The following is a 27,107-nucleotide window of genomic DNA, read 5'->3' as shown; positions in this document are numbered from 1 at the left end:
CAACCGAGAGAAATTAACTGCCCTTTGATAACAAATTATTTCCACTTCCTCCAGACTGCATAACTGCTTTCCTATCAACACCATCTACACTCCAGCTGTCTCATTACCAGGCCAATGTGTTTTATTGTCTTCTTCAGACTTCATCTTCTTCTCCCATAGCTGGGGATGTCTCTTAGAACCTGACCATTGAAAATCCTCATTTCTTCCACAGGATCACAGGCAGGACTATGCCATTCCAAAGGCCTTTCCTCGCTGAGCTCCACTCTCCTCAGGCCACCTTCCCTGCTGTCTCCAGCCTCAATGCCTTCTTCCATTGCCCCTTTCTCTGCCACGCCAGCCTTTCTGTCTTATTTTTGTTGGATATGAGGTTTTGGGGGTTCCCCCCCCCAATCAATAGTGTCAGGGTGCAATCCAGCATCCATCTCATTTTATACCACCTTTCAGACCCAAACCCACCGAGTTTTTCCTCCAGCCGTCTTCTCCCCGCTTCGCACCGCAGGCTCTTCTCTCCCTCATTGGCACCGAGCTCCTGTCTTCTCCCATGGTTTCCTGCCCCACTTTCTGCCTTTCAGCACCAGCAAAACACGCACGGAAGCTCCGGGTGCCGGTGCCGGTCCGTCCCGCCGCAGGGGCCGTGTCTGGCGGGGTTTCTGCCCCGGCACCGGAGGCACCGAGCCCCGCGGAGCCCGGGCCGTCCCCCGTGTGAGGGTGGAGGGACAGCCGGCCCAGGGACACCACAGCCGTGTCGGGACAGGTGCACGGAGAGCCCACTGGCCCTTTGTATTTACTGCAAACATGGGCAACATCTTTATTTTTTTTTCTCAGTGGAAGCCTCTATATTATCTTTCCTGGATATGCACCTCTCGTAAGGTGCCCCTTCCCAGGCCAGAGCAGCGCCAGGGCACACCGCAAACACTGCCGAGGGCCAGAACAAGCCGCCGCTACCCTGCCCCTGCAGAGGCCACCGCAGCTCAGCCCCGGTCCGGTGGCCGCCGCTGTCGCCGCCGCCGGTGCCAGACGGGACTGGGACAGGAGCGGAAAAAACCCGACCAGACCCGCCCGCCCGAGGCGCCGCGCGACGAGCGGCCCGTCCGCGATCCACGGAATCAAGCGGCGGCGCCGAGCGGCGATTGGAGGCGCGCGGGCGGCCCCGCCCCGCCCCTCACATGACCGCTAGCGAGGTTTTTGTCGCGCCCGCTCGCCCCGGCCGCTCGCCGTGCCCCGGTGTCCCCGCCGCCGGCAGCAGCAGCAGCAGCACAGCCGCCATGGGCCCGCGCCGCTCCGCCGCCTCCTCCTGCGGCCGCGTCCTCCTGCCGCTGCTGCTGCTCGGCGTCTCTGGTGAGCGGGGCAGCGCCGGGGCCCGGGGGAGGGGAGCGGGTGTCGGGTGTCCCCGCGGGCTCCTGCCGCCCCCCGCCCCCGCCCCGTCACGCACGTGACGCGGCGCGCGGGCACCGGGGGTCCCGGGGGGGTCCCGGGGCCGCCTCGGCCCCGCGGCGCCTTCAGGGGGCGGCCCCGGGGCGGAGGCGCCGCTGCCGCCCCCCCGCGCTGCCACCCACGGGAGGGGAGGGCACAGCGGCGGGGCCGGGGAGGCCGGGAGCCTCGGGGTGCTTCCGCCGAGGGCCGTGGCCCGGCAGCCGGCACCGCGGGCCCGCCCGCGCGGCGCGGCCAGGCCGCTCTGCCCGCGCTCCTCGGCGTGGGGCCGCGGGCACGGCAGCGCCTGTGCCGGGAGTCACCGCGTCGCGAATACAACAGCTGGGAAAAGTTCTCTTAAAACGCAGAGGGAATTTAACGCCCATGTATTGCGGGCTGGGAATCGTGGAAGCGCAGTGGGGGCATGCCGATCCCATCTCCTGGGGTCGGCTTGAGTCGTAATCACTGATACAACACGTAAAATAATAGACCCCGGTCTACAAGCAGCACATTGTTCAGGTGCCCTTTGGTTTACCCGCTGTGTCACCAGAAGCAGCAGCAGCACCGCCGCCATGGGCCCGCGCCGCTCCGCCGCCTCCTCCTGCGGCCGCGTCCTCCTGCCGCTGCTGCTGCTCGGCGTCTCTGGTGAGCGGGGCAGCGCCGGGGCCCGGGGGAGGGGAGCGGGTGTCGGGTGTCCCCGCGGGCTCCTGCCGCCCCCCGCCCCCGCCCCGTCACGCACGTGACGCGGCGCGCGGGCACCGGGGGTCCCGGGGGGGTCCCGGGGCCGCCTCGGCCCCGCGGCGCCTTCAGGGGGCGGCCCCGGGGCGGAGGCGCCGCTGCCGCCCCCCCGCGCTGCCACCCACGGGAGGGGAGGGCACAGCGGCGGGGCCGGGGAGGCCGGGAGCCTCGGGGTGCTTCCGCCGAGGGCCGTGGCCCGGCAGCCGGCACCGCGGGCCCGCCCGCGCGGCGCGGCCAGGCCGCTCTGCCCGCGCTCCTCGGCGTGGGGCCGCGGGCACGGCAGCGCCTGTGCCGGGAGTCACCGCGTCGCGAATACAACAGCTGGGAAAAGTTCTCTTAAAACGCAGAGGGAATTTAACGCCCATGTATTGCGGGCTGGGAATCGTGGAAGCGCAGTGGGGGCATGCCGATCCCATCTCCTGGGGTCGGCTTGAGTCGTAATCACTGATACAACACGTAAAATAATAGACCCCGGTCTACAAGCAGCACATTGTTCAGGTGCCCTTTGGTTTACCCGCTGTGTCACCAGAAAGCTGATGCTTATTTCAGAGAGTCAGAATTCTAGGTTGGAAGAATCAGCTTCCAATCAAGGATCAGCTGGTCCAGCCTTTCTTGGCAAAGACACGGTCTAGACAAAATGGCCCAGCACCCTGTACAGCCAGATCTCAAAAGTGTCCAATGCTGGGCAGTCAACACTTTGCAATTATTAGTTTGTCAGGTAGACAGACTATAAGACATTCTCTCAATTTTTGCCAGCTTTGACAGTTTCATGGTGTGCTTCCTATTTTTGATACTTTTTAGAAGTCTAGCTATTCTTTCACTGTCTGGTAAATTGAATGTGGTCCTGACATAATTTACTGCTTTGTGATGAGCTGTCCTCTTAAGTGGTTCTAGAAAATTAAGAAAAAGCAATGTCTTAATAGCTGATAATCATGTCTTACAGGTTTTTTCCAGTCCTATGCAGTTGAAGTAGATATAAAGGATTCCTCTAATGCTACATGCCTGTATGCAGACTGGATGATGAGGTTCTTGATAACATACGAATCAAACAATGGTGATTATGTAAGTATTTGGGAGTAACTCTTGCTGAGAACTGAATTTTGATCTGGATAAAAGTCTTAAGCTCTTTTACCTAGGGTGTTTGATTTCTTACTTTTTTTTACTAAGTCAGTTCAGAAGAATAGTCCTTATAAAATAAAGAATAAATTCTCAGTCATACAAATGAGTGAAAGTACCCTGTTGCTCTTACTTAAATGATGTACACAAAACTCACCAAGTCTAACCAGTATCAGTGTAGTTATGTTCTTAGCCCAAGCAGTAAATGTAATTGCAGCTCAACATAATCAGGGTTTACAGCCAGGTTAGAGTTGTACTTTTGTACTTGAATCTGATACAGCTCCTTTCTCAGGCAGGTGTCAAGGAGCCTTTACTATAATTTTCCAGAATAACCTAAAATAATCTCACTTGTCTTGTGCAAGGTTTCAGCTAACTCCAGCAAGTTTATAATGTTGTCATGGGGAAGAGCTGCATATGAATGCATTTTAATTTCCCCTTTTCTTCTAGAAAACCACAGCCCTGAATTTGTCATCGAGTGTGTCACACAATGGAAGCGTCTGTGGCAATGACACACAGGCTGCCCTTGTGGCAGTGCAGTTTGGAGAAGGTCATTCTTGGAGCATTAACATCACAAAAAACAATGAAACTTACCAGGGAGACTTCATCACACTGACCTACAACACCAATGACACAGCTGTATTTCCTGATGCTAAAAGAAAAGGTAACATTCAGTGCAGAATCTGACTTGCAAAGCAATCTCAGCCAGAAGTGTCAGACCTCGTGTACCTGACCTGGCTTGGCTTCTTCAGAGTAAAGAGGAATACAGGAGTCAGTAATGAATGTAATGAGTTTGTACCACGTGCTGCCAGCTGCTCTTCCTTGTACCTGCCTGCTGGGTAACAGAGCAGGCCAAATGGCTTCACTGAATGTGTAATTCCTGTAAGTGGAAGGGAAGGGGAAGGATAAACAGCTTTGATCAGTGAGGTAGACAAGCAGGCACATGGAAGATTAATTTTAGTGGGCACTGCTTGACCTTCTACCTTGCTAAGCAATACAGTGTTAGGCTGTCTGTGTACTAATGCCTGCTAATAATAGAATTATTTTCCCCTTAAAAACTTGAGTAAAAGGGTTCCCCTTTCTAATGGCTTGTCTAGTTCTGTAAGCTTGGTTACTCCTGCATTACCTAGCACTTCAGGTCAGGTCATACAGGGAGAACATTCAAGAGAGCTTAAGATTGTTAAACTTAATTATCACTTAGTCTTTGTCTTACGAAATTACATAAAATGTAACACTACCTCTAAGTTCTTGTAGTTCATAAGGCATTAAAAGATTTGTGCTTATTTGTAGGACCAGTTACTGTTCTTATAAAGGATCCTGCACGTCCAGTTCAACTGAATACTGTCTTCGTGTGTCATAATTCCTTCGTTATTGAAGCAGAAAATATAACACAGATTTTCTGGAATGTTACTGTGCAGGCTTTTGTTCAGAATGGCACAGTCAGTAAAAAAGGTGAGCATTTCAGTTTGTGAAAGAGCTTTTTTGTATTGCACCTTAGTGCAGGGAGCAAAGTCCCATAATAAAAAATCCACCAATTCTAAGATGTGTTGTGTTTAATAATATCCATGTAAATATCCTCTAGTATTTCTTTCCTTGTTCCTGGAAAAATAGCTTAGGATAACAGATTTGGTAGTGTGCTGTACTATTGATTGTTTGCGTGCCAAGGTGAGATTCTTCTCAAGTGTATATTCCAGTAATTGGGGTATTAAAAATAAGCACTTCAGAACTACTGTTGCTGAGTAAATCATTGAGTTTGAGGGGTTTTAGCTGACTGCCTTCCAGTTCCAGTGGTGGCCTCTGCTGTTGCATTTGAGTAGTCCAGAGCTCGTTGCCTCATCTCATAGCTCAGGAAAGAGACGAGCACAGCATCCTGCTGCATGTAGCCTAATGGGCTCACTTACTTGGTTGACAGCAAATACACGTCACACTTTTAAAACAACTTAACTGTCTTTGTGTGTTTTGCTTCCTTGTGTCGGAGGCAAGTGGTGCTGAGTGTGGATTTAAAGCTGAGTGTTACAGGATTTCTGAGAATAAGTGGCAACTGTACTTTGAGTAATAAGACTTCAATAAAATTTCAGTAATGAAATGGTGATTAAAATAAAATGTCTTTTCAGAGTCTAGATGTCCTGCTGATACGCCTACTTCTGCACCTACTGTTCCACCTACTATTGCCAATGTAACTACTGCATCTACCACTACTTCACCTCCTGCTCCAACAGCTCCTCCCAAACCTGCGGAGAATCCAGACACAGGAAATTATTCTCTTAAAAGTGGAAATAAAACATGTTTCCTGGCAACTGTGGGGCTGCAACTGAATGTTTCCCAAGACAAGGTGCTTCTTTTTTCTTTTGAAGAGTAAAAGTTGCTGTAGTTATTTGGTGTGAAATCTGAATGCAGAGTATTGCTTTGTCCACTGCTGGCTGTCCAGAACTGCTTCTAAATATTGTATGTAGCACCTCTCTGACATCAGAATGGTTTTGTTGCATAATATATGTCTTCAAAAACCTTACATGGATTCAACAGAACTTTTTATTGAGAATACTTCTAACATGATTAAAAGTCTGGAACTTTCTTAGCTGTTATGGCTATTGTTCCCTGCAGATATTGACTTTCCCCTCAGAGGGTAGCCTGTTGTGTTAGGGAACAAAGTAACACTTCTCAAGGAATTTATTTGTTTGTTTCAGTACTGCCAGCGTGTAAATTTAACTCAAACAGCCTTGGTTCCGTAGCGGCCAAGCTGAGCTCTTCCTGCTGTCATATTTATGACAAGCTCTTCTAACCCAAGACTGTTCCTGACTGAGACAATGTATTCCAAAGGCAGCTGAATGTCTTTGATGTGCTTTGTCTGTATTTCAGCCTCTCCTGATCAACATCAATCCAAAGACAACTGTCGCAGATGGTGCCTGTGGTAACACAACAGCCACTCTGAAATTGAATGATAGAAATAGCACACTGATTGGTTTTACATTTGCTGTTGTAAGTAACTTCTTTTATTTTAAACTAATTTATCATTTAACAGCATGCATGGTGATCACTTACAGTAAAATCCTCCTGTTGCTTGCTGGTGGTAGGCTGTTCCCGTATGGGAAGTGGAACTGGCCAGCTGAGTGCCTCATGACAAATGGAGAACTGGGTTAAAGTTGTAGAAAATGTAAGACTGGTAAATGTGTTGGCTTTTGTAAAGTATGTGTTCTTAAAGTTACAAATGCAGAATTGCACACTGACACTTGATTCTTGCTTCTTGAACAGAAAAATACAAGTGCAAGTGTACAAAAATTTTATCTGAGGGAGGTGAATGTTACTCTGCTCAACCGTCTGAATGGTTCTGGTAAGAAACAGTATCTGCCTTAAGCAAGGCTAATATTTTATTCAATGTCTGCTTCAAATAATTCTGGCTTTTTTTTCAGCGTTGTTCATGGTTACTGTTAGCTCCTACTCTATGTCTAGCAGTTGGTATGAACAAAAATAATAAGCAGAAATGGCTGTAAGAGTTACTTTGAACAGCAGTGTGAGACCCCTCTACAATTCCTGAAACTTCTGCTAATGGAGTCACTGTAAATTAAGAGGGCTTCTTTATTACTCTTTTCAGTAATGTAATTTTTTTGTGGCATGAAATCTAATTGTGCCAACTTTGAAGCTTTTTTTCCTAAAGCAGCTTTTGTCTTCTTTGTTTGAAGATGCTGCTGTATCTTCCAACCACTTGTACTTAACTCTCACTAAAAAAGGCCAGTTCTTCAGAAACTGAAGTATACTTTTTTCCCAACAAACATATGTTTTCTCTTTTTAAATTGCTTGTCATAGCTACAGCAATTAAAGAGCATTAAAGCTAAAACACTTGTAACTCTGCAGCACTGAGACAAGCAGAGGTATAAGGAAAGCCTGATGTCATGTACCTATGAAAGAGAGGTTACTGCAAAGCACTGTAATAACTTCAGTTTCTGATTTCTGGTTAAGCTGATCAATCCCACTTTGCACTACTTTGTTTTTCAGACTAGTCAGTGTTGAAGTGTTGGCCCCTCTAGACTCAGCTACTCAGTCTTACTGTATTAGCAACTGTCTTAAATTTTAAGTGAACATGCAAATTTCCTTTCTTTATTTTTCCCTTCTTTGTTTAGTCATTTCAAGTGCAGATAACAACAACTTAAGCAAGTGGGATGCTTTCCTTGGTAGCTCTTACATGTGCCGAAAAGAGCAAACCCTTCAGATTAATGAAAATGTTCAAGTACATACTTTTAATCTATGGATTCAGCCATTCCTTGTGGAGGCAAATAAGTTTGCTACAGGTAAGAGTTATGTTTTTGTTTTTACTGATGCTTCCCAAATTCTCACTTGCTAAAAAGCAACAGTATTAGGTACAAGCACTTTATCTCAGGAGCTCTTGTTCCAATTTTTTTAAATATGTTTAGATATACCTGGAAAGAAGAGAAGTTCTGAGAGTGACATTTGAGTTCAAGCAAAGCTTTGTTCTCACTTAAAAAATGTCTGCTAAGTATGTGGTTCTTCTTCACAAAACTTGAATGAACTAGAGACACTGAAGGGGGACTTAAGCATTGCTGTGCAGAATAGGTTAAAGTTACTTGACAACATCTTGACTTACAGCATTTGTAGCTCAGATATGTAAGAAAATTGGACAGAACCTTTGCAGAAATGGACTTTGGGAGTACTGTTAGGTGTTTTGTTTCTTTTTACCTGTCAGTCTGAGGAATAGGAGTGTTGGGGAAGAATGAACTGTCAGAGCTTCCTTCAGAGGCAGTCTTGAATATCCAGAACAAAAGAGATTCTGAAATGTTTGTTTGCTGCATTGTCTTGATCTTGTCTGGAGAAAACTGAAAGGTCTTAAATTACCTCTTAATATTTAGTGCAAACCGGTCTTTGTGCTTAATGCTGATACTTGCAGCACAGTCTTACTGGACTAGACTGTTCTGTAGACACACAGATTGAAAAGTTCTGTTTTTAGACAGAAGATAACTCCAGATGTGTGTAGGATAAACAGTTTAGTCTTTCTAAAGAGTTAGGGACTCATTTCACTGTGTAGTTAAAGTTGCAACTAGCTTTCTTCTAATTACAGTTATTTTATCTGTATAACTTGTCTTTGTTCTGAATAGATTCTTGATACCAAATCTAGGTCACTTTTTATCCTTAGTGAGTGAAAGTACCAACCAAACTTGCCTTAAGTATGAAATAGATAAGCCTGGTTTGTGAGTGTAGAAGAATGGCTGCTCCCTTGCCTAGGTGCAGATCTTGTGCACAGGAAAACTTGTACACCCTTAAGGTGCTATAGGTTGTCAATTGTTAAATTAATTAAAATGCTTAAATATGCTAAATGTATTGATGAGACCTCTGCAGTTCTTTCTCTCTTAGTTTAAATAATACTTGATTTTTTAACACCTTCGTATTAAGGAAAACAGATTTTTATACCACACTTGGCAAGTATTTTGTCTTTATTTATTCCTTATTGCAACCTTTTTCTCACCTACAGCCCAGGAGTGTTCGCTGGATGATGACAGCATTCTAATCCCAATTGTAGTTGGTGCTGCTCTTGCTGTCTTGATTGCCATTATAGTGGTTGCTTACATAATTGGCAGAAGAAAAAGCTATGCTGGATATCAAACTTTGTGAATCTAAGTGTGATTCCTGTTACGATTTCACTCTAAACAAAGCAAGTGCAAGTTCTGAAGTCCAAAAAAGACCCAAAACTTAGGCGCAATTACTAGCCACAGCTAATTGGAGTTGAGAAACCAAGGGAGAATGTTTATCTCAGATGAAGCAGAATTACACTTTGTTTTCCTGCCCTAAGAAGATGATGTGGGTTTCATAGCTGTTTTGAAGATGTCAAATCCTTGAAGAATTGCTAGGCTGAGGATTTTATCTTGCAAAAGTCCTAAAGCATTTAGGATTTATATCTGCTTTTTACAAATACTAGCCTGAAACAATAACACGTTCTGAACTGATGTGCATTGGGCATCTCCCAGAATAGCATAGAATTTGTACTTGCTTCTCTCCTCTGCGTTCCTTAGTTGTTGTTGTAATTGTGGGTTAAGCTGGCAGCATTAGTCACTCTGTTGACTTGTATAGTATTTAACAAGGATTGTCTAATGCCCAATAGCAACTTCGTTTTCCATAGGATTGAACTTCAGGCTGGTGATAAGTGATCTCTGGAAGTGGCAGCAGTAACTTACTTGCCTTTGTTAGGATTTGAGTAATTTACTCCTGCCTTGGTGTAATTTCAGGAATCATTCCTATACCATGGCTGTATGAACAAAATGGGTAATTTGCCAAATGGTGAATATATTAGAAGACTTCAGTGCTGTTTCCAGATGCTTTCAAAAAAAAACCTGTTGGGCACTGAATTCTTTATTATACCATGGCAGTCATCTAAAATACTCACCTAAGGCAGACTTCTGCTAAATTAATGCAAGCTTTTTTTTTGCTGGCATCAGTTTAAAGGGAATAACCTCTCTAAATATTCCAGAACTTTAAAGTGCACTTAACTTCATACCATACTCTGCACAGAACTGGTCTGTCTTGTTGCTTTGAATGACCTTGTTTAAAGATGCTTTCATTTAATGAGCCAGTATCTGTTGTTGCAGCTTGAGCTGTTTTTAAATCTTCACCTTGAATGGTTCTCTGCCAGTCAAAGTTCACATTGTAACTGCCCGCCATTGGCACTCTGAATGTTGAACGTTTGTGTTGGGTTGTTTGCAGTGTAGCATTTATTAATGTTTAGAGTGCAAAAGCCAAACAAGTCTGAGATGGGACCCACAACACCTGTTTTTCCTTGCTGTATGAAAAGAATAGGTTAAAAAAGTGCAGTGCAACTGGACTGTTCTTTAACTGCAGCTCTGTAGAGACTAACCTTTGATGCACAACTTTTCTCTGGGCTCCTTGTGCATATTCTTACTGCATGGAAAAAAAAAAAGTCTTTTAGACTTTTAGATAATTGTGGCTTTTTTGCATATGTCATAACATGAGCTGCCTAAGCTGGTTATTTAATGAACATAACATTGTTTCCCCATTTAGAATGAGTTTAGCCTGCATCAAAGCTGCTCTAGTGTTTTATTAGTGTTCTCTAGGGTTGTAGAGATGTCTGTGGCATGTTTGTATACAAATCATAAAATACACTTCTTTCAGTAATGGTTTGGTTTGTTTTTATTTTTTTGGTTTTTTTTTTTTTTTTGTAAAGACAGTTTACTCTTGACACTAGCCAAGGAAGCATGTATGGGTGGATAATGTTTACTATAGCTTGTAGTCTACAGCTTGAATTTTGCATCAGTTACTGAAATGCATTTTAATGAAAGTGGGGAACTGCTAGAAGTTTAATCATGAAACAAGCTTCAAGACTTACCATTTTAATTTTAAAAAATGGATCTAATGACTTTCATATTAATATATCCTCAAATGCAGAAGTTCATATAGATTTTTTAGCTTTTTTTTTTTTGTGAGTGATGTTCAGTGGCACCAGTTAAACATGCATCTCTGTTAAGGAGTAATCATCACACTCTTCTTCAGACCTTGCAAATTTTTGAACTGTACACCGTTTCTAAGTGATAAAATAGAAGATTCGTGCAAACTGCTTCCTAAAATCAACACTAGAAATACTATTGCAAAAACCTGTAAGCATATTGGCTCAGAGTTTTAAGTACTCCTAGACTGATGTGCAGGTAACTGGTTCAAAAAACATCAGTTTCACCTGACTTCCTGTTGTTATAAAACCACTAGTTTTCCTGTATGTATTGCTCCATAGGGAACTGTCAATCTGTTTAACCTGTGCTCTAAAAAATAAAGATTGTTCTATTTCTTAAGGAAACTTGTTCACATTTTTTAACTGATTTGAAAACAGACATCTTGTATTGTCTTTTTTTAAAGAAAATAAACTCAATGAGTAAGGTGAACTCTAATCAGTCTGTATCTGAGATTCTGTTACATAGCTGATTTTGTTCTGGTCCGTGGAAACAGCAGTTAAATTGTGAATTTATTTAACACCTGTGGATGTGGAATATTAATGTGTATAACCTGTTACAGACTGTGGTTGGTTTAGTACCTTATACACAATTTACTGAATATTGTATTCTAATGTCAAGGTTTCTGATATTTTTGGTTAAAGATGTCATGCTGATAGTCCTCAAAAGAAGCATTTCTAGCCAGTGAATGATGGGATTTGGGTTTTGGAAGGGGCATTTTGTTTGTTCATTTGTTCCTTGTTTTGGTTTTTTGTTTGGCTGGTTTTTAATTTTTTTTCTTATTTACCACAGTGTTCTCTCTTCCTTAGCATATGTTAATAAAACATGAACTTTGGGGCTGTTGATTGAATCTTATGATTGGAATTAAAAGGGAAGGCACCTTTTATACTGGGGCTAAAAAAATTTGGGGCCAAAAATTTCTGACTTTTTTGAATGGAGACACATTCAGCCACGTCAGTTGAAAAAGCTGTTCCTGCTGGCCCTGCTGTGTGTTGGGCTGTAATTACCAATTCTGCACTTGAAGACACTTCTGAAGCTTCTAACCACTGTACAGTAGCCACACCTGGATAGATGTGTGCCAGCAAGGATGGAATGTTCCTGGTATGAAACCTTAACCCCTTTTTCACCCTGGGAATTGCCTGTAAAGGTGCCACAGTGTGATGTGTGCTGCAGCCAGCTCCTTCCTTTGAAGAAGAGAGGGAATTTCTGTCACTGCCTGCTGGGCACCTTCATCCTTAGCAAATCCTTTCATATTTAGTGTTAGTGTTTGGTGACCCATTACCCAGCATCTAGCAAATTGTCTGTGTTAGTATTTAGTGAACAAGATGACTAAATATCAAATGTATGTCTCTCTAAGATGTTTAAATATTTTCTGAGTCAGAATATTTTGAAATAGCTGTATAAGGTGCATAGTTCCTTTCCTCTTGGTTTTTTTTTTTCCCTTCCAAGTGGTGCTCTACTTGGCAGTAGGTGCCTTCAGATAATCTGAGTTCAGTATTTTCAGCTGTTGAGCCTCCACGTGTTGTTCTCCTTGCTCTGAGTCAAAGCTTTGTATATTTCAGGGAGGGGCCATGGCAAGAGTGTGCTGGACTGTCATAAGCTAAAGCAAGACAATACATTTCCCATCATTAATGCTGATTCAGCGAAAAACAGCAGCCAACTTTTGAGGAAGTGTTGACTCTGTGTGTGATGCTCTGTCCTAATTAAAAATTCAAACAAAATCGTTTTACCAGGGGTGCTGCTTTACAAAACGCATCTGAGCTGGGCACGGTTGCAGTGCTGCAGAGCCCAGGCACGGCCTCCTGCCTCCCCGCTCCTCTCCTGGCACAGGCAGGTGGAGCTCTGCTCCCCTTGCAAACTGCTTGCCATGCCATGCCCTACCCCCGAGTTTGAAACCGGTTCCCAGCGTGGTTTGCTAATCATTGATGAGTGTTTTTACCAGCAAGGAGCTCCTCACGTTTTACAGGCTGTGTGTTAAAAACCGCTGGAGTGTTTTAGATGTCTCTTCTGTTTTCCCCTCTGATGTGGATTTTAGTGAGGTCTGTGTAGTTCTCAGCTGAAACTAATAACCCTTTTTAATGGAAAATAAAGTTACCCACCCCAACAGAGTCTTAGTGTTTTCCATGCCATGCCTGGAGGCACATTGATCTTGGCTGTCTCTTGCAGTTCTTAGTAAGTTTTTGCTTGGTTACTTGGGCTGTCCCTTATGCCTTCACGTCTAGAACCCAGAGGCGTGCTGGTGACTCGAGGGTTGGGAAGACCCCTGGACAAGGCAGTGCTACCCCAGTGTGGGGTTTTTGTTGTTTTATTGCTGCTAACTGAGGTGTGATCAGCTAATGCATGCTCAGACTGCTGGTTTGTCCTCACATTTCTAATCTCTCCTCTGCTTGCTAGAGGGAGCTAAAATTAAATGTACAACTTAAATGTACAAATCAGAAGAAGTATATTACCAATATAAAGGATGTGTGGAGTAGGTGTGTTTAAAGAAATCAATCTTTCCATCAATTCTTTACTCAATACTGATTTTACTTTACATGTATTATTGTTTCTAATACAATGTAATTTCTCAAAAATGCCTATTTGCTCCTTGCTTTCTTGGGTTTCTAATGCTTGATTTCCCTTACTAATTAATTCTCCCTTGCTTTTTTTTTTTTTTTTTTTTTTTTTTTTTTTTGTTTTTCCTCTTTCTGCAGCTGAAGAATGCATTGCTGATTCTGACCTGAACTTTCTTATTCCCATCGCAGTGGGCGTGGCACTTGGATTCCTTATCATTCTTGTCTTTATATCTTACATCATTGGAAGAAGAAAAAGTCGTACTGGCTATCAGTCTGTATAATCTCTTAATTCCATCTCTGTTGCCCACCTTCCCTATTCTTTTCTCTTTCCCAGACTTCCTGGCCTGCTCCTTAAAAAAACAAAACAAAAAACAAAAAACCCAAAAAAACCCAAAAAAACAAACCAACAACAACAACAAAAAAATTAATTTAAGGTTTCTTTATTTTAAAAAGTTCAAATCACTTCATGGCAGAATAACAATCACTTCATGACAGAATAATGTGCCGTGAGTCTGAAGATGAGTTGCAGAAGCTACTGTATGACTTTGGAGAAAGTAAGTGTTCTGAGGACCAGAGAATTGAGCAGAGTTGGTGTGTCCCTGTGGGAAATGTGATTATTTTTAGTAAAGAAGACATCTACAAAACTTTCTGTCGTTTAATCTTTTTGTACAAGAAAATTTCTAGATGCCTACAGCTTGTCTTGGTTAATGCTACAGCTAAAACTATAATTAAAAGTGTGAATGCTGTGTCAAAAGGGACTGTACATACAGTGGGAAAATGAATACCCAGCTCTCAACAGACTTCTGTTGGGAGCTTGGCATATGGCTGTTCTTGTGAATCAGCCTGAATTTCCTATTCCTTCTGAATGTAAAAGAAGTACCTGATCTCATTAATACCCTGACATAATAGGAGAAGAACATCTGATTCTTCTAGTGAATTAATTTGTTTAATATCGTATGGAGAAGCTGACTGCTAATGTAGGTTGAATAGCTTTGCACTACACTGGTGTCTAATTTGCCAAGATAAGGTTCAGGTCTGGAGAACTTCAGCTACTCAGAAAAGGCAACAGTCTGCTGAAGGAAATGTCTCCTGTGCTATTTTGTTGAACTGCATTTTCCTTTTGTTCTGAGCTCAATTGTGAAATGAGGGTGGGAGGCTGGAATTTCACTGGCTGCAGTTTCTCTGAGCTTTGATTCTGAACATAAAAGAAACTACACAGCGTTGGTCCATGTGAGGACCAAAAGTATTTTGAGAGCACTCAGACTGGCTGAGAACACAGGTTGCTCAGAGATTCCTGCAGTTCCTTTGGACAGCTTGCATAGGTTAACAGGGCATCATTGAAAAGCTGTGATCTCTGAAAGCAAGTGGAGATTTAAAACCTTTCAGGTTTGATAGAATTAATCTGCTTTTAATCTCCTCATTATCACTGTTTGAGTAAGAGTAAGAGCACAAAATTTCTAGCATGAGGAATGCTGATCATAAAGCATAAATGAATATATGTATAGTGAAGAAAGTGACTTGCAAAGGAATAAGAGCATCTTACCTGTTTGAAGATGCTTTCTTTGTTATTAGTGCCATACCTTTTCAAGTCTATGTTCCATATCTAAACTGTATCAAAATCAAATGTAATAGTTGGTGGTTGTGTTCCACTTCATTCCCATCAGGTTCATGTTGATGGAATGAAAGAAGCCTCTTGCTCTTCAAAACTTTTTGGTCCATCTTGGCAAAAGCCTTTTGCAGTTAATAAATCCTGAGGGCACACTAAGTTTTGCCCTCTGCACAAATGTTTACTAAAGCTGCTTCAATATTTAATCTCTGGGCATTGACCCTGTATCCATGTTGTGGGGGAAGCACCTTCAGTAATTTGCATACACAAAGGTGACAGTCAACACTGATGTTTAAGTAACTCACAATAGCTGTGTATTGAGGGAAGGGAGTTTTCCAAAGACTTCGTTGTGATGGTTGAGAAATACCTGTACATTCAATTATTCTTGTCCTCACAGTGACCAAAGATACACTCTACCTGATTCTGACAAAAATGATTCCGTAATACAAATGGGCTCTTGGAGCAAGTTGTCCTTTTTTTTTAGGAATGTAATTCAATGCTGCTGAGTGGGACTGTGTGCTTTAGGTTTGGTTGTCTTGGTCTCTTGTATTGTACTTTTGCTCTTGCAATACTTGATTTCACTGCCAGTGTTAAATGGAATTGTTTCAGGTGGCATTTTATGAGTACACGCACTTGTCAGTGTGGTGCATCTCTGCTGCCAGCAGATGGATCACAGCTATGTTGTCATGCTGAGATTGCAGACTGAAGTATTTAATATCACTTTTGCTAGGCTATCTTAGTGAAATGTGGTCATTTCCTAGATGCAAACACATACATATATATATATATATTGTATATACATAGAAAGTATTATTTTGAGCTTCAACTGAAGTCAAAAATTGATCCAGCACTTTAAGGTTGTTGCAGCATGAAGAGTGGTGTGTACAATTTTCCAGATCTTAAAACGACTGTACAAATATGCTGACAGCAGAATATGTGTATGGAAAATAAAGTTAATTATCGTGTTTATAAAGCTTTGTTTCAGTGTAAGTAGACATGAATACCATTTCTGAGAGCCTTTCCAGAGGGATTGTCAATGTGCTTGGATCTGGATGTTTGTGGGGAAACAGAAGCTTTTGCTTCTAAGTATTCACACATTTACATCCAAATCAGTTGATTTTTGTGTTGATTTGGTCAAAGCATGGGTCCAGCATCTGCTAAAGGACATCCTCTTCCATCAGAATCCTTCTAACAGACAGATAGGGAATAGATATTAAATAAAGTTTTATCTTGTTGCTAGTGTGAAGGCTGTTAATTTGATAGCATGAGACACAATGAGTTTGGTTTCCTTTCAAGACCCCACAAATACAAATGCTTTAAAAGAGCTAAAGCAATTGGCAGACAGAGAAATGCTTGTGGGTTTAACTTATTTCTGATGTCAAAAAAAGAGCCACTCCCCCAGCAGCATCCTCCTTGGCAGAAGCCAGTTTCTGTTGGTCAGAAGATGCCCTTGCAGATAATTTGTGGAGGCAGAATGAACATGTTGCCCTGGTTCTATCAGTGCTATCTGGATAATGAAAACTGAGCAGAATTAGTTCCTAAACTGCCTCTGGTTCAGGTATTTAATAGCTCTTAATAAATCCTTTTTGCCAGATGGTTGGTTGTGATGCTTGGAGAAGAGTAAGTCGTATTGTACTGAACTCTGGCCTGGGGAAGTTTATCAGGTGCTCAGAATTCCATGATGTTGTTACATGCTGCTTGGAAATTCAGTCCCTAATTGGCAGCACAAACTGCATCTCTTAACACCAGTGTTTCAAGAATGCCACCATAGAGTTAATTTTACTGTAGTCACTTTATTTTAAATAGAAAAAATCACTTCTTAGAGACTGATATAGATCAGGAAGTGACGGCAGATGAAGTTCCTTGGCTATGGATGTAGGACAAACATTCCATAATGCCCCTGTTCAGGCAGTAATTTTAGTAAATGTGCTTTCCCAGTAGTGCTTTATCCCAAGGTGTCCTGTCCTGCTGTGTTTTGTAGCTCCCAGCAAGCAGAGTGCAGCCGGTCTCTGTCACATCCGAGGGAGGCTCAGGCTGCTCAGGGCAGCGCACTCTGTGTTTCATCAGCCTTTGGGGGTGACAGACTGATGCCCTCACTCACCCCAACACTGTCCCCTAGACTGTGAGAGGACTGAGCATTTCCCTGCATTTTGCTGCAGCATTACAGCTGTGACCTCTCTGCAATGGGGAAGAACAGGTCTGAGAGCTTTGGGCACTTCTGTGCCTGAGCAGGAGGCACTGCCAACCTGTGAACCGTGACAGGAGAGAAGAGCTCCTCTCACTCATCCTGTCCAAGAGACTGGGTGAGGATTCCTGGGGCAGAGAGGAGTACTGGTGTGAGGAGGAAGGAGGGAGAAATGCATTCATCTTCCCACTTTAGAAAGGAACAGCTGGAAAGGTTCAAGGGCAAACGATTTTCTGTGGCCCTTGCTCAAAACCTTGGGTGTGATCAAGCTGTGTAAAATGCTGCAGTCAAGATGCTTCTGGGCCTAGAAAGCATTTTGAGAGCTGCCATTTTCACTTTTCCACTCTGTTATTGCAGGAATAATCCAGAATTTTTGCTGTTTATTATTTTAACAAGAATAGTGCTAATAAACTACCTCCTTTTTAGCTTTTGCCTGAGAAATGCATATAAAACTATTCTAAAAAATAAAATTTAAAGCCAGGAAAGATGCATTCCACAGGGATCACTCATGAAAGACCTTATGAAAATAGCATTTGGATACCAGAGGTTTTTTTCAATCAAAAGTGAAATCTTCTGCACATTCTCTTCCCAGAGGAAAACTTCTAATTTTTGCTGATAATGATTTACATCAGAAGATGAAAAATGTGGATCCACGCTTTTCATTGGTTTCCTAACTATGAACAAAAATAAATTAACAATAAACTCCGTGTGCCTGTTTTTCCTAGCAGAAAAAAATGCTGGCTTGATGCTTTAAAAAGGAAAAAGCCTCTGATTGACTTAACCTAAGTGCCTGGTGTTGGCAGGGGCTACTTCCCAATGCTGAGTGTGAAGATGATTCGGCCCAGGAAGCGGTCGCTGTTCAGGTCGTTGATAATTCCTTTTCCATTCAGACTGCACTGGATGGGGACCAAGTGATCCTTCTGCACGTCTGTAAAGTGCATAGCTACCAGAGGGGAGGTGTAGTTGACCTGGAAAGAAAGGAGATTTAAGTGTAATTTTTGAAGGAGCAGAAAAGCAAGCAGGGCTTTTATGTTCGGTAAAATAATTTGTAAATGGTTCATGGTTCCAGGCATCTGAGAGTGCCTGCCTGATGTCCACCAGGGTCCCTCAGCATGCTGAGCCTTTTCTGTGTGCCTGAGCACGATGGATCACTGCACATTGCCTCTTGGGGTCATTGCCCAGGACAACACCAGACCATGGGACTCACAAATGCTTTCTGCTGTCCTGAAAACCACACACACTCACATGCAGTCACACACACAGAATTACACACACAGTTACGCACTCACACACTGTTACACACGCAGTTTGTCAGACACAGAAATAGAGCTCTGCAATCCCAGTGCCCATGGCCTCTGTCCTGCCCTCATCTGCCCAAAATAGCCTGACAGCACATCTGGACCCTGTGCAGCAGCTCCTGCCCTCCCATTCCCAAGGAAGCATAGCAGAGATGCCAGACCCTCACTCACGTGGGTGAACTTGCCATAGTAGGGATAATACATGAGGTCAAATGTCCCGTTCCCAGGGTAGAAATCCACCGACCTGAGGTGACTCTCATTGCCTTTCTGTGATCAGAAAATAAACAGAGGCACACACACACACACACAGAGATAGGACATGAGACACAAAATACAGCTCCCCTCAGAGCTTGTCTCAGAGCAGATGTCCCTTGCCAGCCCCTGGCAGTCACTGCCCTGCTTGCAGCCAGGGGAGAGTGGAGCTGTGCAGGCATGGGCAGGGCTGCAGTTTGCTGCCTGCCGATTCCCTGCGGTGCCTTTGCTCCCTGAGGGTGTGATCCAGCAGCTGCCCGGGCAGGGGGAGCCCTTCCTTCACCCCATTGCTGGTGGCTTGCAGGGTGCCCCTGCAAGCTGAGCATGCTGCAGAGCAGCTGGGGATGGATGTGAGGAGTTCCTACACCTCCCCCCTGAGCTGCAGGCTCCAGCTGGCACCCAGGCCCACAGGCGGCCCCGGGGCAGCGCGGTGCTGCCCGTGAGGCTGCAGGAGCAGAGTGGGAAGCAGGAGACTGGTGACCTCTGTCACTCAGCAGACTGGCCTCCAGTTGTGCCCAGACACATGGGCAGCACTGGGTCCTGTGAGTGTTTGGGGCTGATATGAGGACAAATGTGTGAGGTCCATCAGGAGGAGACGTTTGGCCCTGTCCCCACCGTGCTGCAGGGCAGGGAGGAAAGCAGTACCTGCACTTTGCAGTCCACGCTCACGGGGACCCCGGCACCAGGGCGGTAGCCTATGATCTGCAACAGCAAAAAACATCCATGCTTGTATGAAATGCAGGGCCAAGCACGTGCTGCCTCCCTTCTCCAGAGCTTAAACCTGTCTGGGCGCCAGCCACGTTGCTCAGGACCGGAGCTGTGTGTCCCTGCAGCCGGGTCTGCCGCCCCACACCGTGCAAGCTGCCCATGGCTGAGGGCCAGATTGCTGCCTGAGGGCAGGGGCAGGGCAGGAACACAGAGAGGGTCCAGACCCCCTGGAGTAACACAGCCTCTCCCCACACAGTTCACATTCCCCCCATGCTTATTTTCCCAGCAGTGAGCACTGAACCACCATGCTATTAGACTTCAACTAAATTAAATTCCAAGAAAACTCCCATTGTAAAGCATCCGGGGTGTGGGGTTTTCCCCTAAAGCTCAGTTCCTCGTGAAGAAGGGCCTGGCAGAAGGCCCTCCAAGCACTAAGGCCTCAGCAAATCAAATGGAGCAAGCTTTATAACGGGTTTATTTAATGTTTTCTAGCAAATATGGCCTGCAGGTTTGGGGATTCTAGTTCCCTTTTTCCCTGGACCTGAGAAGTGAAGGAGTTTCAGTCCCTGTGTGGCTTTCATCACACTGGGATGCCCCAAAGGAAGGAATTAAAGCAAGCAGCTGTCTCTGTACCCGGTTCATCTTCAGCAGGATGCAGGGCTGGCCTCTGGAGTAGCCAAACGTTGGGTCCTCGATGCCAGAGCAGTTCTGCAGCAGCGAGCGCTTGAACTGGCAGGCCTTCTTCTCCTCACTGTCATTTCCCCCCTGGATGAAGTACTGGCCTGGGACACACTCGATATTCTTCTCCTCCTGAACTTTGTCATCATAAGCTGGTGGGGACCAAGGGACTTGTTAAACCCTCCCAGACCTGCACAGACCCAAACTCTCAGAGAACAGCCACGTGTCAAGGGCATTAGGAAGTCACAGCTGGAAAGGCAAAGCCCCCATGACCTTGTGAGCCTCCCTTTCCAGATGTGGCTCATGAGGTGCCCAGGAGGACACCACTGCACTGCATGCATATATCCATGGATAAAAACAACCTCAGCATGGCTCCCAGGGTGACAAAGAGCTCACCTGCTAGGAAGTGGTGCATGCTGTCCACGTAGGGCTGCCACGTGTTGGGCTGGGAGACATTGAAGGCAATGGTGAAGCCATTCAAGTATGGTCTGATCATCACTCCTGAAGAAGGAGACAGCCCTGGTAAGGCAGATGTAGGTGGAGCAGCCACAGGCTGTGTGCTGCAGGGCTGGTGCATTGTGACTGGGCTCAGGCGTGAGAGAGGCAGCACCAGCTCACAGATCAGCTCTCTCCTCAACCTGCTGATCCCTCACCTTCATTTCACCCCCAGAGAACACCATACACATCAAAATATCCCAGGAAACCTGGGAGATATGGAGAGCCTCAGTAGTGTTGTGGGTTAGTGACTGGGGCTGCACAGAGTGGCTGCAGGTCCCCCGTGTTCCCAGCTGTGTGGGCAGTTCCAGACAAGGAGCAGAGCAAGGGGCCCTTCTGTTCCCCACCAACACAAAAACACAGGAAAAATGCTGTGTCTGACACAGGGAAAGGATTTTCTGAACATTCTCTTGCCAGAACTCCCCCAAATAATAATGCATAAAAGCAACTCTTGATTTGCATTTTATTTTGAAGGCATGAGGTGTAAAGGGCCAGCAGCTGAAATGCATCAGCATCACCTATGAAATACCTAAACTTGGCTTTTGCCTTGAGAATAATGATGACAATAAACAGCGCAATGAGAATAACAATGAGTACCACCAGGGTGAATGCTTCTCATGAGGCTTTTTAAATGTTTGCTCCTCTGCAGAGAATCTGCAGCTCTGCCAGTGCCCTGAGGTGAGAACACCTTGTGTTAGAGAGGGCTGGGTGGCTGTAGGAGTGCACAGCTCCAGCAGGACTCTGCCTGAGGTGCTAGCCATGCCATTTTGGTAGGACAGTGATGGGCAGAGGTGGCCAAGGCCAGGCTGGCTGGGTACTCACCTGGTGGAGACACACGGTCCCGGAACCTGGGCGTGTAGGGGCTGAGCGTGAGCAGCATCACATACAGGCAAAAGGCAAACATTCCCGCCAGGCACGTGTAGAAAATGAAGTAAAACAGTAAGATCAAGCCTGCAAAACAGACAGGCATGTCGCTGTCAAGGCAAGCAGAGCACATCCCGTGGGATGTGTCCCACAGGGATGCACAGACGTGCTCAGCACGGCGTCCTCTGCAGCTCTGAGGCCGTGCTGGAGGTGGGAGCTTGCAGCCCAGCCCTGCACACAGACTCTGGTGTTTGTGGCTGCAGAACTGCCAGCTGCTCCAGTGCTGGGGTAGCTGCTCTTTGGTTCTGTATCCCTTTTGCTGCACGGCCCTTCCCAGAGCTGTGTCAGGAGCAGGTCTGTGTGTCCACCTGCCTCAGCTCTCTCCAACAGAGGGACCCAACATTCCCTCCTGCCCTTCCCACTCCCTCCTGGCATGAAAACATGCAAAGGTATCCAGTGGCTTCAGCCAAACCCCTGATGGGGCTGTGGGGCCGTGCTCCTGCCCTGATTCCTGTCCCCTGCCCGGGAGGGACCCTGGTGCTGGGACTGAGCAGGCAGCATCGCTCAGGGCTGCAGCACCACTGACTGTTTCATGGCCCAGACATTCAGGGAATGGGTTTGTTTTTCCTCTGGACCAGGCTGATGGCTGAGGGTGTCTCAAGAGGCCCCAGCCTATGAATAAAACCCAGCAACTCAGAAAGCAAAGCGAAGCCCTAACCCAAATATTTCCCAGGAGAAACGTTCCGGCGGCTCGGAAGGAGCCCTGGGAACACAGATGTGCTCTCCTGCCGTGCTTCTGCCAGGGCCGTGCTGGGAACTGCTGCGTCCTGCTGAGGGCTGGGCTGGGGCAGATGGACCATCACTGTGCTGCTGGCACAGAAGGGACAGTGTCCAGCCCTGCCAGAGTGGTGCTGGATGGTGCCTCTGCCCCAGCCTGGCAGCAGAGCTGGTGCTGGTTGGGACATCTTCCCACTGCTGCTCCCTTTTTGATGTTTCCTGCAGTGCAGCAGGGAGTGTTGTCACCAGCAGAGAGGGGATGCAGCCTTTCCCAGGGCCTGGGGCCTCCAGTGATGACTTTGTGCCAGTTGCCTCCCTGCATTTGGTGAGTGCAAGTCCCCTGAGGCCCCCATTTCAGGGGACACCTTTAGAGCCAGCACAGGGGACAGCCCCAGGCTGGGCAAATTCCCTCCTCCGCACCCATGAGCTGAGAGTGGGAAAGTTCAGCTCCACTCACCTCCAAATGCTCTCACTTTAAATAAATTTTGATTTTCATAGTAGCTTCTCCTGCCCCCAAGTAGAGACAAGTGAGCACACATGTGTGCACCAAGGGCACGTGGGGGTCACCTAGCAGAGCACAGTGACCCCAGGGGACAGGAGGATGCTGCACCCACCCCAGTGCTTCTGGCACTGCCAGCAGTAGCCTGCCAGGGTCACATCCACACCACACTGAGCAAATCCTCTCTCAAGGATCTTCTCAGGACCTGGAGGAGCCTCCAGAAAACCAAACCTACATCACTAGGGACTCACCCTACTGCTCGCACACTTTGGTCTGTGCCTTCCCATCCAGGAAAGAAGCAGAAAAGCTGATCTGCCTCTGTGGCCAGCAAAGAGCACAGGAGTGCAAACATGAAAGTCAAGGTCTGTCCCAGACTCATACTTGCAGGTTTTCAGACTCCTACGGTGCTGGTGGGAAGCTTCTTTTGTTTCTCCCAGCTGCCAACACAGGCATTGCAGAATACCCAGAGCTCTTGGCAGGGGCATGGGAGGGCTGCGGGGCTTGTGGTGCATTGCCAGTGCCAGCCAAGGGCTGCAAACACCCAGCAGCAGCCCCTGGTAGCTCACAGCCTTACACTGATGGATGTGCAGGTGAGTCTGGATCAGTCTGGGATTTTCACTCTGCCAAGGGGGCTGGGTGCTGGCAGAACAGAGCTGCAAAGATGGGTGGCACCCCATGTGCTTGTGGCTCCTTGATTTTGAATCAAGCCTGCAGCAGCACTCACCCCACAGGCTGCTCTTAACCACCCTGGGCACCTCCAGACTCCGCAATAATTTTTGAAGGGCACAGGATGTGGATAAAGTAGACAGGGCACTCAGAACCACCACAGCTGGCACATCCCAGTCCACTGGCCCTGACAGCACTGTGGGTCCTGCTGTGGCACCCTGTCACTACCTGGCAGCCGTGGGGTGACAGTGCTGACCAGCCCTTCCCTCCCTTTCCAGAGCCAGGCTCACTCAGGCAGGGAGGGCTGCTCTGCCCCATGGTGTGAATCCTCCACAGAACAACTGCACAGCCCGGGCACTCTGCCCCCACCAAGCTGATGACACCAAAGCCACTGTCCCAGGGTCAGTCCCTGACTTACACAGGCAGGGGCAGGAGTGCTGGTGGCAGCAGGGGTGCACAGCTGCAGCAGACTGACCTGCAGCTCCCATGCTTGCTCAGACTCTAAACTTCTTTCTGGGACACAGTCTGGGCAGCCTGAAATCTTTGCTTTCACTCTCCCTCAACATTAACCTCCAGACTGAGGGTACCTTCTACATGGTTTTCTGCTTCTCCTCCTCGCTAGTTAGAAACATTGACACTAAAGAAATGTGCAGTGGTGGTCAGTCCAAGCTATCAGGGACATTCACAGGCAAGTGAATCTGTTGTGAAGCAGAAAAAGCAACAACCCCCAAAAGTGGGGCTTGAGGAAGGACCTACCCCAGCTCTTGGCTGTTCTCCCCAAGCATGTTCTCTCCTCCGGGTTCCACAAGAATATCTTCATCTCCCCAGCCAGGTCTGCCCAGGTTTTGCTCCCCATGTCTGCCTTAGGCTCGTCCTTCTCTCTGTCAGGATCCTGGACCTTCTCCTCATGCTTATTTTCCTGGAAGAGTTGCAGAACACAACCCCCACAGGCAAGCTGAACTTCTCATTGGCCAAAAATAAATGCAAAAGCACTTAATATCTGGAAATGTTTCAAATTTCCATTTTCCCATCATCACTCTTGAGTTAAAGAGAGGCAGTTTTGGCTGTTCCAACTTAAGATCACTTAGAACCCAGCATCCATTTTTCCATTACATCTACGTCACTGCTGTCACACTGGGTTCTGTCTCCTTGTGCTGGCATTTACAGAAACTCATCTTTTTCCACCTGTGTGAACATGACCAGAGAAAACCTGTGATCTGGGAACGCTGGGGCTGTTCCCACACTTCTGCAACATCTCTGAGTTCAAGTGCACATTCTCTGTGCTGCCACAGATGATAGCAGGCAGCAGCATTTAAGAGATCAACCAGCTTGTTTTCCTTGGCGTGTGAGCAAGAATTCAGCCTTTGAAGAAATCCCTGTGTTGTTACTTTTTTAATTACACCGAGTTCCAGGGAAAAGCATCTCCCCAGGTTGCAAGAGTTTGTATTTTGCCTAAGGGGTGAAAACTTGTTTGTCCAGAACTCAGGAACAAAAATCCTGTGCCTGGGCAAGAGCCACTTGAGACATGGCAGCCGTCCTTAATTCCCTTGGTCCCGGCCGGTCTCCAAAGGCAGCCTGGTGGGAGAAGGTGCTGGCCTTGCTCTCAGCTCGGGGAGGGCCGGGCCGGGCACCGCCGGGACGAGGGGCGATGCTGTCCCCGGGCTGGCTCCGTCACCGCCGGCGTTTCAGTGCGAAGGGGACCGCAGGGCTCGGCCGCTCGGCTGGGTCACAGCCACGCTGGCCCGACCGGGGCTCCCGGGGCTGCGGTGCCTGCTCGGGCACGGACCCAGGGCAGCCCCGGGAACCGGGCACGGCACCTCCCGGAGCCGGGACACACGGATAGGAGATATTCGCAAGCCGTGGGTTGCCCCGGGAGAGCCGGGACTTGGCCGACAGCTTGGCGAAAGTCTTGCTTGGAAATTCCGTAAATTGGGGAGGAGAAGTTGAACTCTGCTCAGACACACAAATACTGAACACAGTGAGAATGGGAGGGGAATACTGGCTCCAAAGGCCGAACGTGTCCCCTGGGGAGCCTGGGCAGAGCGGGGATGTAAACCCTCCCCATCCCGGCTGCCCCGGCGGGCTGAGTCCCGCTGGGGCTCTGGCAGCGCTCCTGCGCCAGGGCGCTGCTGCCAGGAAATGCCCCCGGCTGCCTGCAGAATTTGGGCACAGCTCCCACAGCCCGGGCTGGAGCCGTCCCGAGCCAGCTCCTGCCTGGCCTGAGGGGCAGGGTACACGGGGTACGGGGCTGGAGAGAGCAGCGGGTTTTGGAGCCGGGAACAGCAGCCCCAGCCGGGAACAGCAGCCCCAGCAGTCACCAGCAGGGACGTGGGAGAGAAGGTGTGGGGACTGTACTCTGCCAGGACACGCACAAGGGAACAAGTGACCGACAAAGAGGGGGAAAAGGAGGTGTTTTTCCTCCCACTCTCCCCATTAAATAAAAGAGCTACCAGGAGATGTTTTGGAAACTTTACCTCAGACTGCTGGAGCAGGGGACACTGCCCAGATGGGCACTGCCTACTCTGGTGCTTAGTGCTGCACTGGGGAAAGCCCTTTGAATCTCATACCAGCTTCTACTGGAGGCAGCAAGAGCCCACACTCAGAAGGTGCAGCCAGTGGTTAGGGCTGTGGGTTATGGGGACAACTTCCCCTGTCACAGGGCCTCACCCTGGGAACTGAAGGAGGTTTTTGTAAGGAGAGAAGTTTCCAGCTCTCCTGGCTCTATGCTGTGTGTCCCTTCACTTGGTGAAGGGTCCTGTCCTGCTGGCTGGGACAGGCCACAAGGGCTCCATGGCAGCCCAGAGAGGCTGAGGAAGCCCCAGGCTCACCCCGTGGGTCTCTGTGGGGCAGCTGGACAGGGTGGGATGATGCTAGTACGAGGTCCCTGGCAGATGTCTGTCAGCTAGGGAGTTAGGTCAGGTCTGGAGTGAAGCACAGGAGGTTTATCTTTGCAGCCCAGGACAGAGATGGTCTTGGAACAATCCCTTGCACCTGGAGAAGGGGCAGAAGGAGTGGCAGGAGCTGGGACAGGAGTGCAGTGGGGCAGGGAGGAGGCAGAGCCACAGCAGTGTTGGGACATTGGAGAGCCCTGAGTCACTGCCTGCTGTGACGGTTTGGGAAGCAAATCTGGGGCTCATCTCTGACAATATCAGTGTGCTGGCTGTTGTTGGTGTCCTGGGGGAGGCCAGGAGCTTTTCCCCATTCTCACCTCAGACCAGGTCAGCTCTCAGTGTTGGATTCCTCCTGCTGAAATCCAGGTATGCAGAGGGTCACCCTGCCCAGGTGTTCCTGTCCCTTCTAGTCCCCCTCACCACCCAGCACCACTGGCCAGACCTGGTATGGCCCTTTACACTCCCTCCCATACAAAGTGTTTTGCCTAAGAGACAAAGCAGCATTTCCTAAAGCAAAGTGGTTGTAAATCTATCAGCCAAAGCAGGTCCTTGCAGCAGCTCCCACCTCACCTTGTGAAATGAGGCTAGTAGCCCCCAAAATACTCACCACCTTCTGGCTGGGGCTCCTGAGCTCCATGCCACTGGTGCTGGTGTTGCTGGCCATTCTTGGGTGGGAAACACAAAAAAATGTGAGTGCTAGCACAGCAGCACCGTGGGTGTGGGTGCTGTGTCGTGCTGGCTCTCAGGGACTCACAGAGAGAGAGAGCCCCCTCCCCAGCCCTGCTCGCCGGCCCTACAGCACCCCCTAAAACAGCAGCTGTGCAGAGACTGTGGGGAGCAACGCTGCTTTCCCTCCCTGCCCTGCAGAACCTTGCTCTTCAGGAGTGGATCAAAAAATAACTTGTTTTCCTA

General features: G+C 47.4%; 2 protein-coding genes across 5 annotated transcripts; one reads left to right on the top strand and one right to left on the bottom strand.

Moving 5' to 3' along the window:
* Positions 1-464: 464 nt before the first annotated feature.
* Positions 465-16,831, top strand: LAMP2 (lysosomal associated membrane protein 2). Of its 3 annotated transcripts, XM_041485409.1 has the most exons (10): positions 465-1,241; positions 1,962-2,055; positions 3,092-3,210; positions 3,712-3,925; positions 4,552-4,713; positions 5,376-5,593; positions 6,118-6,237; positions 6,511-6,589; positions 7,377-7,544; positions 13,415-16,831. In XM_041485409.1, exons 1-10 carry the CDS (start codon positions 1,167-1,169, stop codon positions 13,555-13,557), a joined length of 1,392 nt encoding a protein of 463 aa, XP_041341343.1. In that variant the 5' UTR covers positions 465-1,166; the 3' UTR covers positions 13,558-16,831. The 3 variants fall into 3 exon arrangements, with proteins under 3 accessions (XP_041341343.1, XP_041341342.1, XP_041341344.1); XM_041485408.1 differs by lacking the exon at positions 1,962-2,055 and having other exon boundaries at positions 465-1,338; XM_041485410.1 differs by lacking the exons at positions 1,962-2,055; positions 13,415-16,831 and adding an exon at positions 8,741-11,560 and having other exon boundaries at positions 470-1,338.
* On the bottom strand, positions 16,656-27,107 carry ATP1B4 (ATPase Na+/K+ transporting family member beta 4). 2 transcript variants are annotated; one of them, XM_041485411.1, is made up of 8 exons: positions 26,803-27,107; positions 24,061-24,223; positions 21,321-21,449; positions 20,400-20,504; positions 19,959-20,155; positions 19,263-19,319; positions 18,537-18,632; positions 16,656-18,035 (listed from the first exon to the last, which is right to left on the bottom strand). In XM_041485411.1, exons 1-8 carry the CDS (start codon positions 26,857-26,859, stop codon positions 17,874-17,876), a joined length of 966 nt encoding a protein of 321 aa, XP_041341345.1. In that variant the 5' UTR covers positions 26,860-27,107; the 3' UTR covers positions 16,656-17,873. The 2 variants fall into 2 exon arrangements, with proteins under 2 accessions (XP_041341345.1, XP_041341346.1); XM_041485412.1 differs by lacking the exon at positions 21,321-21,449 and having other exon boundaries at positions 26,803-27,095.

This window comes from Pyrgilauda ruficollis, unplaced genomic scaffold, assembly GCF_017590135.1.
Source record: "Pyrgilauda ruficollis isolate IOZ18807 unplaced genomic scaffold, ASM1759013v1 scaffold7, whole genome shotgun sequence".
In the NCBI taxonomy this organism is placed as follows: Eukaryota; Metazoa; Chordata; class Aves; order Passeriformes; family Passeridae; genus Pyrgilauda; species Pyrgilauda ruficollis.
The sequence above is the reverse complement of the archived record's forward strand: the minus strand, read 5'-3'. Positions and strand labels throughout refer to the sequence as shown.

Excerpts from the sequence above, each read along its gene's own strand:
- LAMP2 (XM_041485408.1), top strand. The coding sequence starts at position 1,167 with ATGACCGCTAGCGAGGTTTTTGTCGCGCCCGCTCGCCCCGGCCGCTCG. Across the intron at positions 1,339-3,091 it reads GCTGCTGCTCGGCGTCTCTG|GTTTTTTCCAGTCCTATGCA; the intron begins GTGAGCGGGGCA and ends CATGTCTTACAG. Across the intron at positions 6,238-6,510 it reads TTGGTTTTACATTTGCTGTT|AAAAATACAAGTGCAAGTGT; the intron begins GTAAGTAACTTC and ends CTTCTTGAACAG.
- ATP1B4 (XM_041485411.1), bottom strand. The coding sequence starts at position 26,859 with ATGGCCAGCAACACCAGCACCAGTGGCATGGAGCTCAGGAGCCCCAGC. Across the intron at positions 18,633-19,262 it reads GCGTGGACTGCAAAGTGCAG|AAAGGCAATGAGAGTCACCT; the intron begins GTACTGCTTTCC and ends TTCTGATCACAG. Across the intron at positions 18,036-18,536 it reads ACTATGGCAAGTTCACCCAC|GTCAACTACACCTCCCCTCT; the intron begins GTGAGTGAGGGT and ends CTTTCTTTCCAG.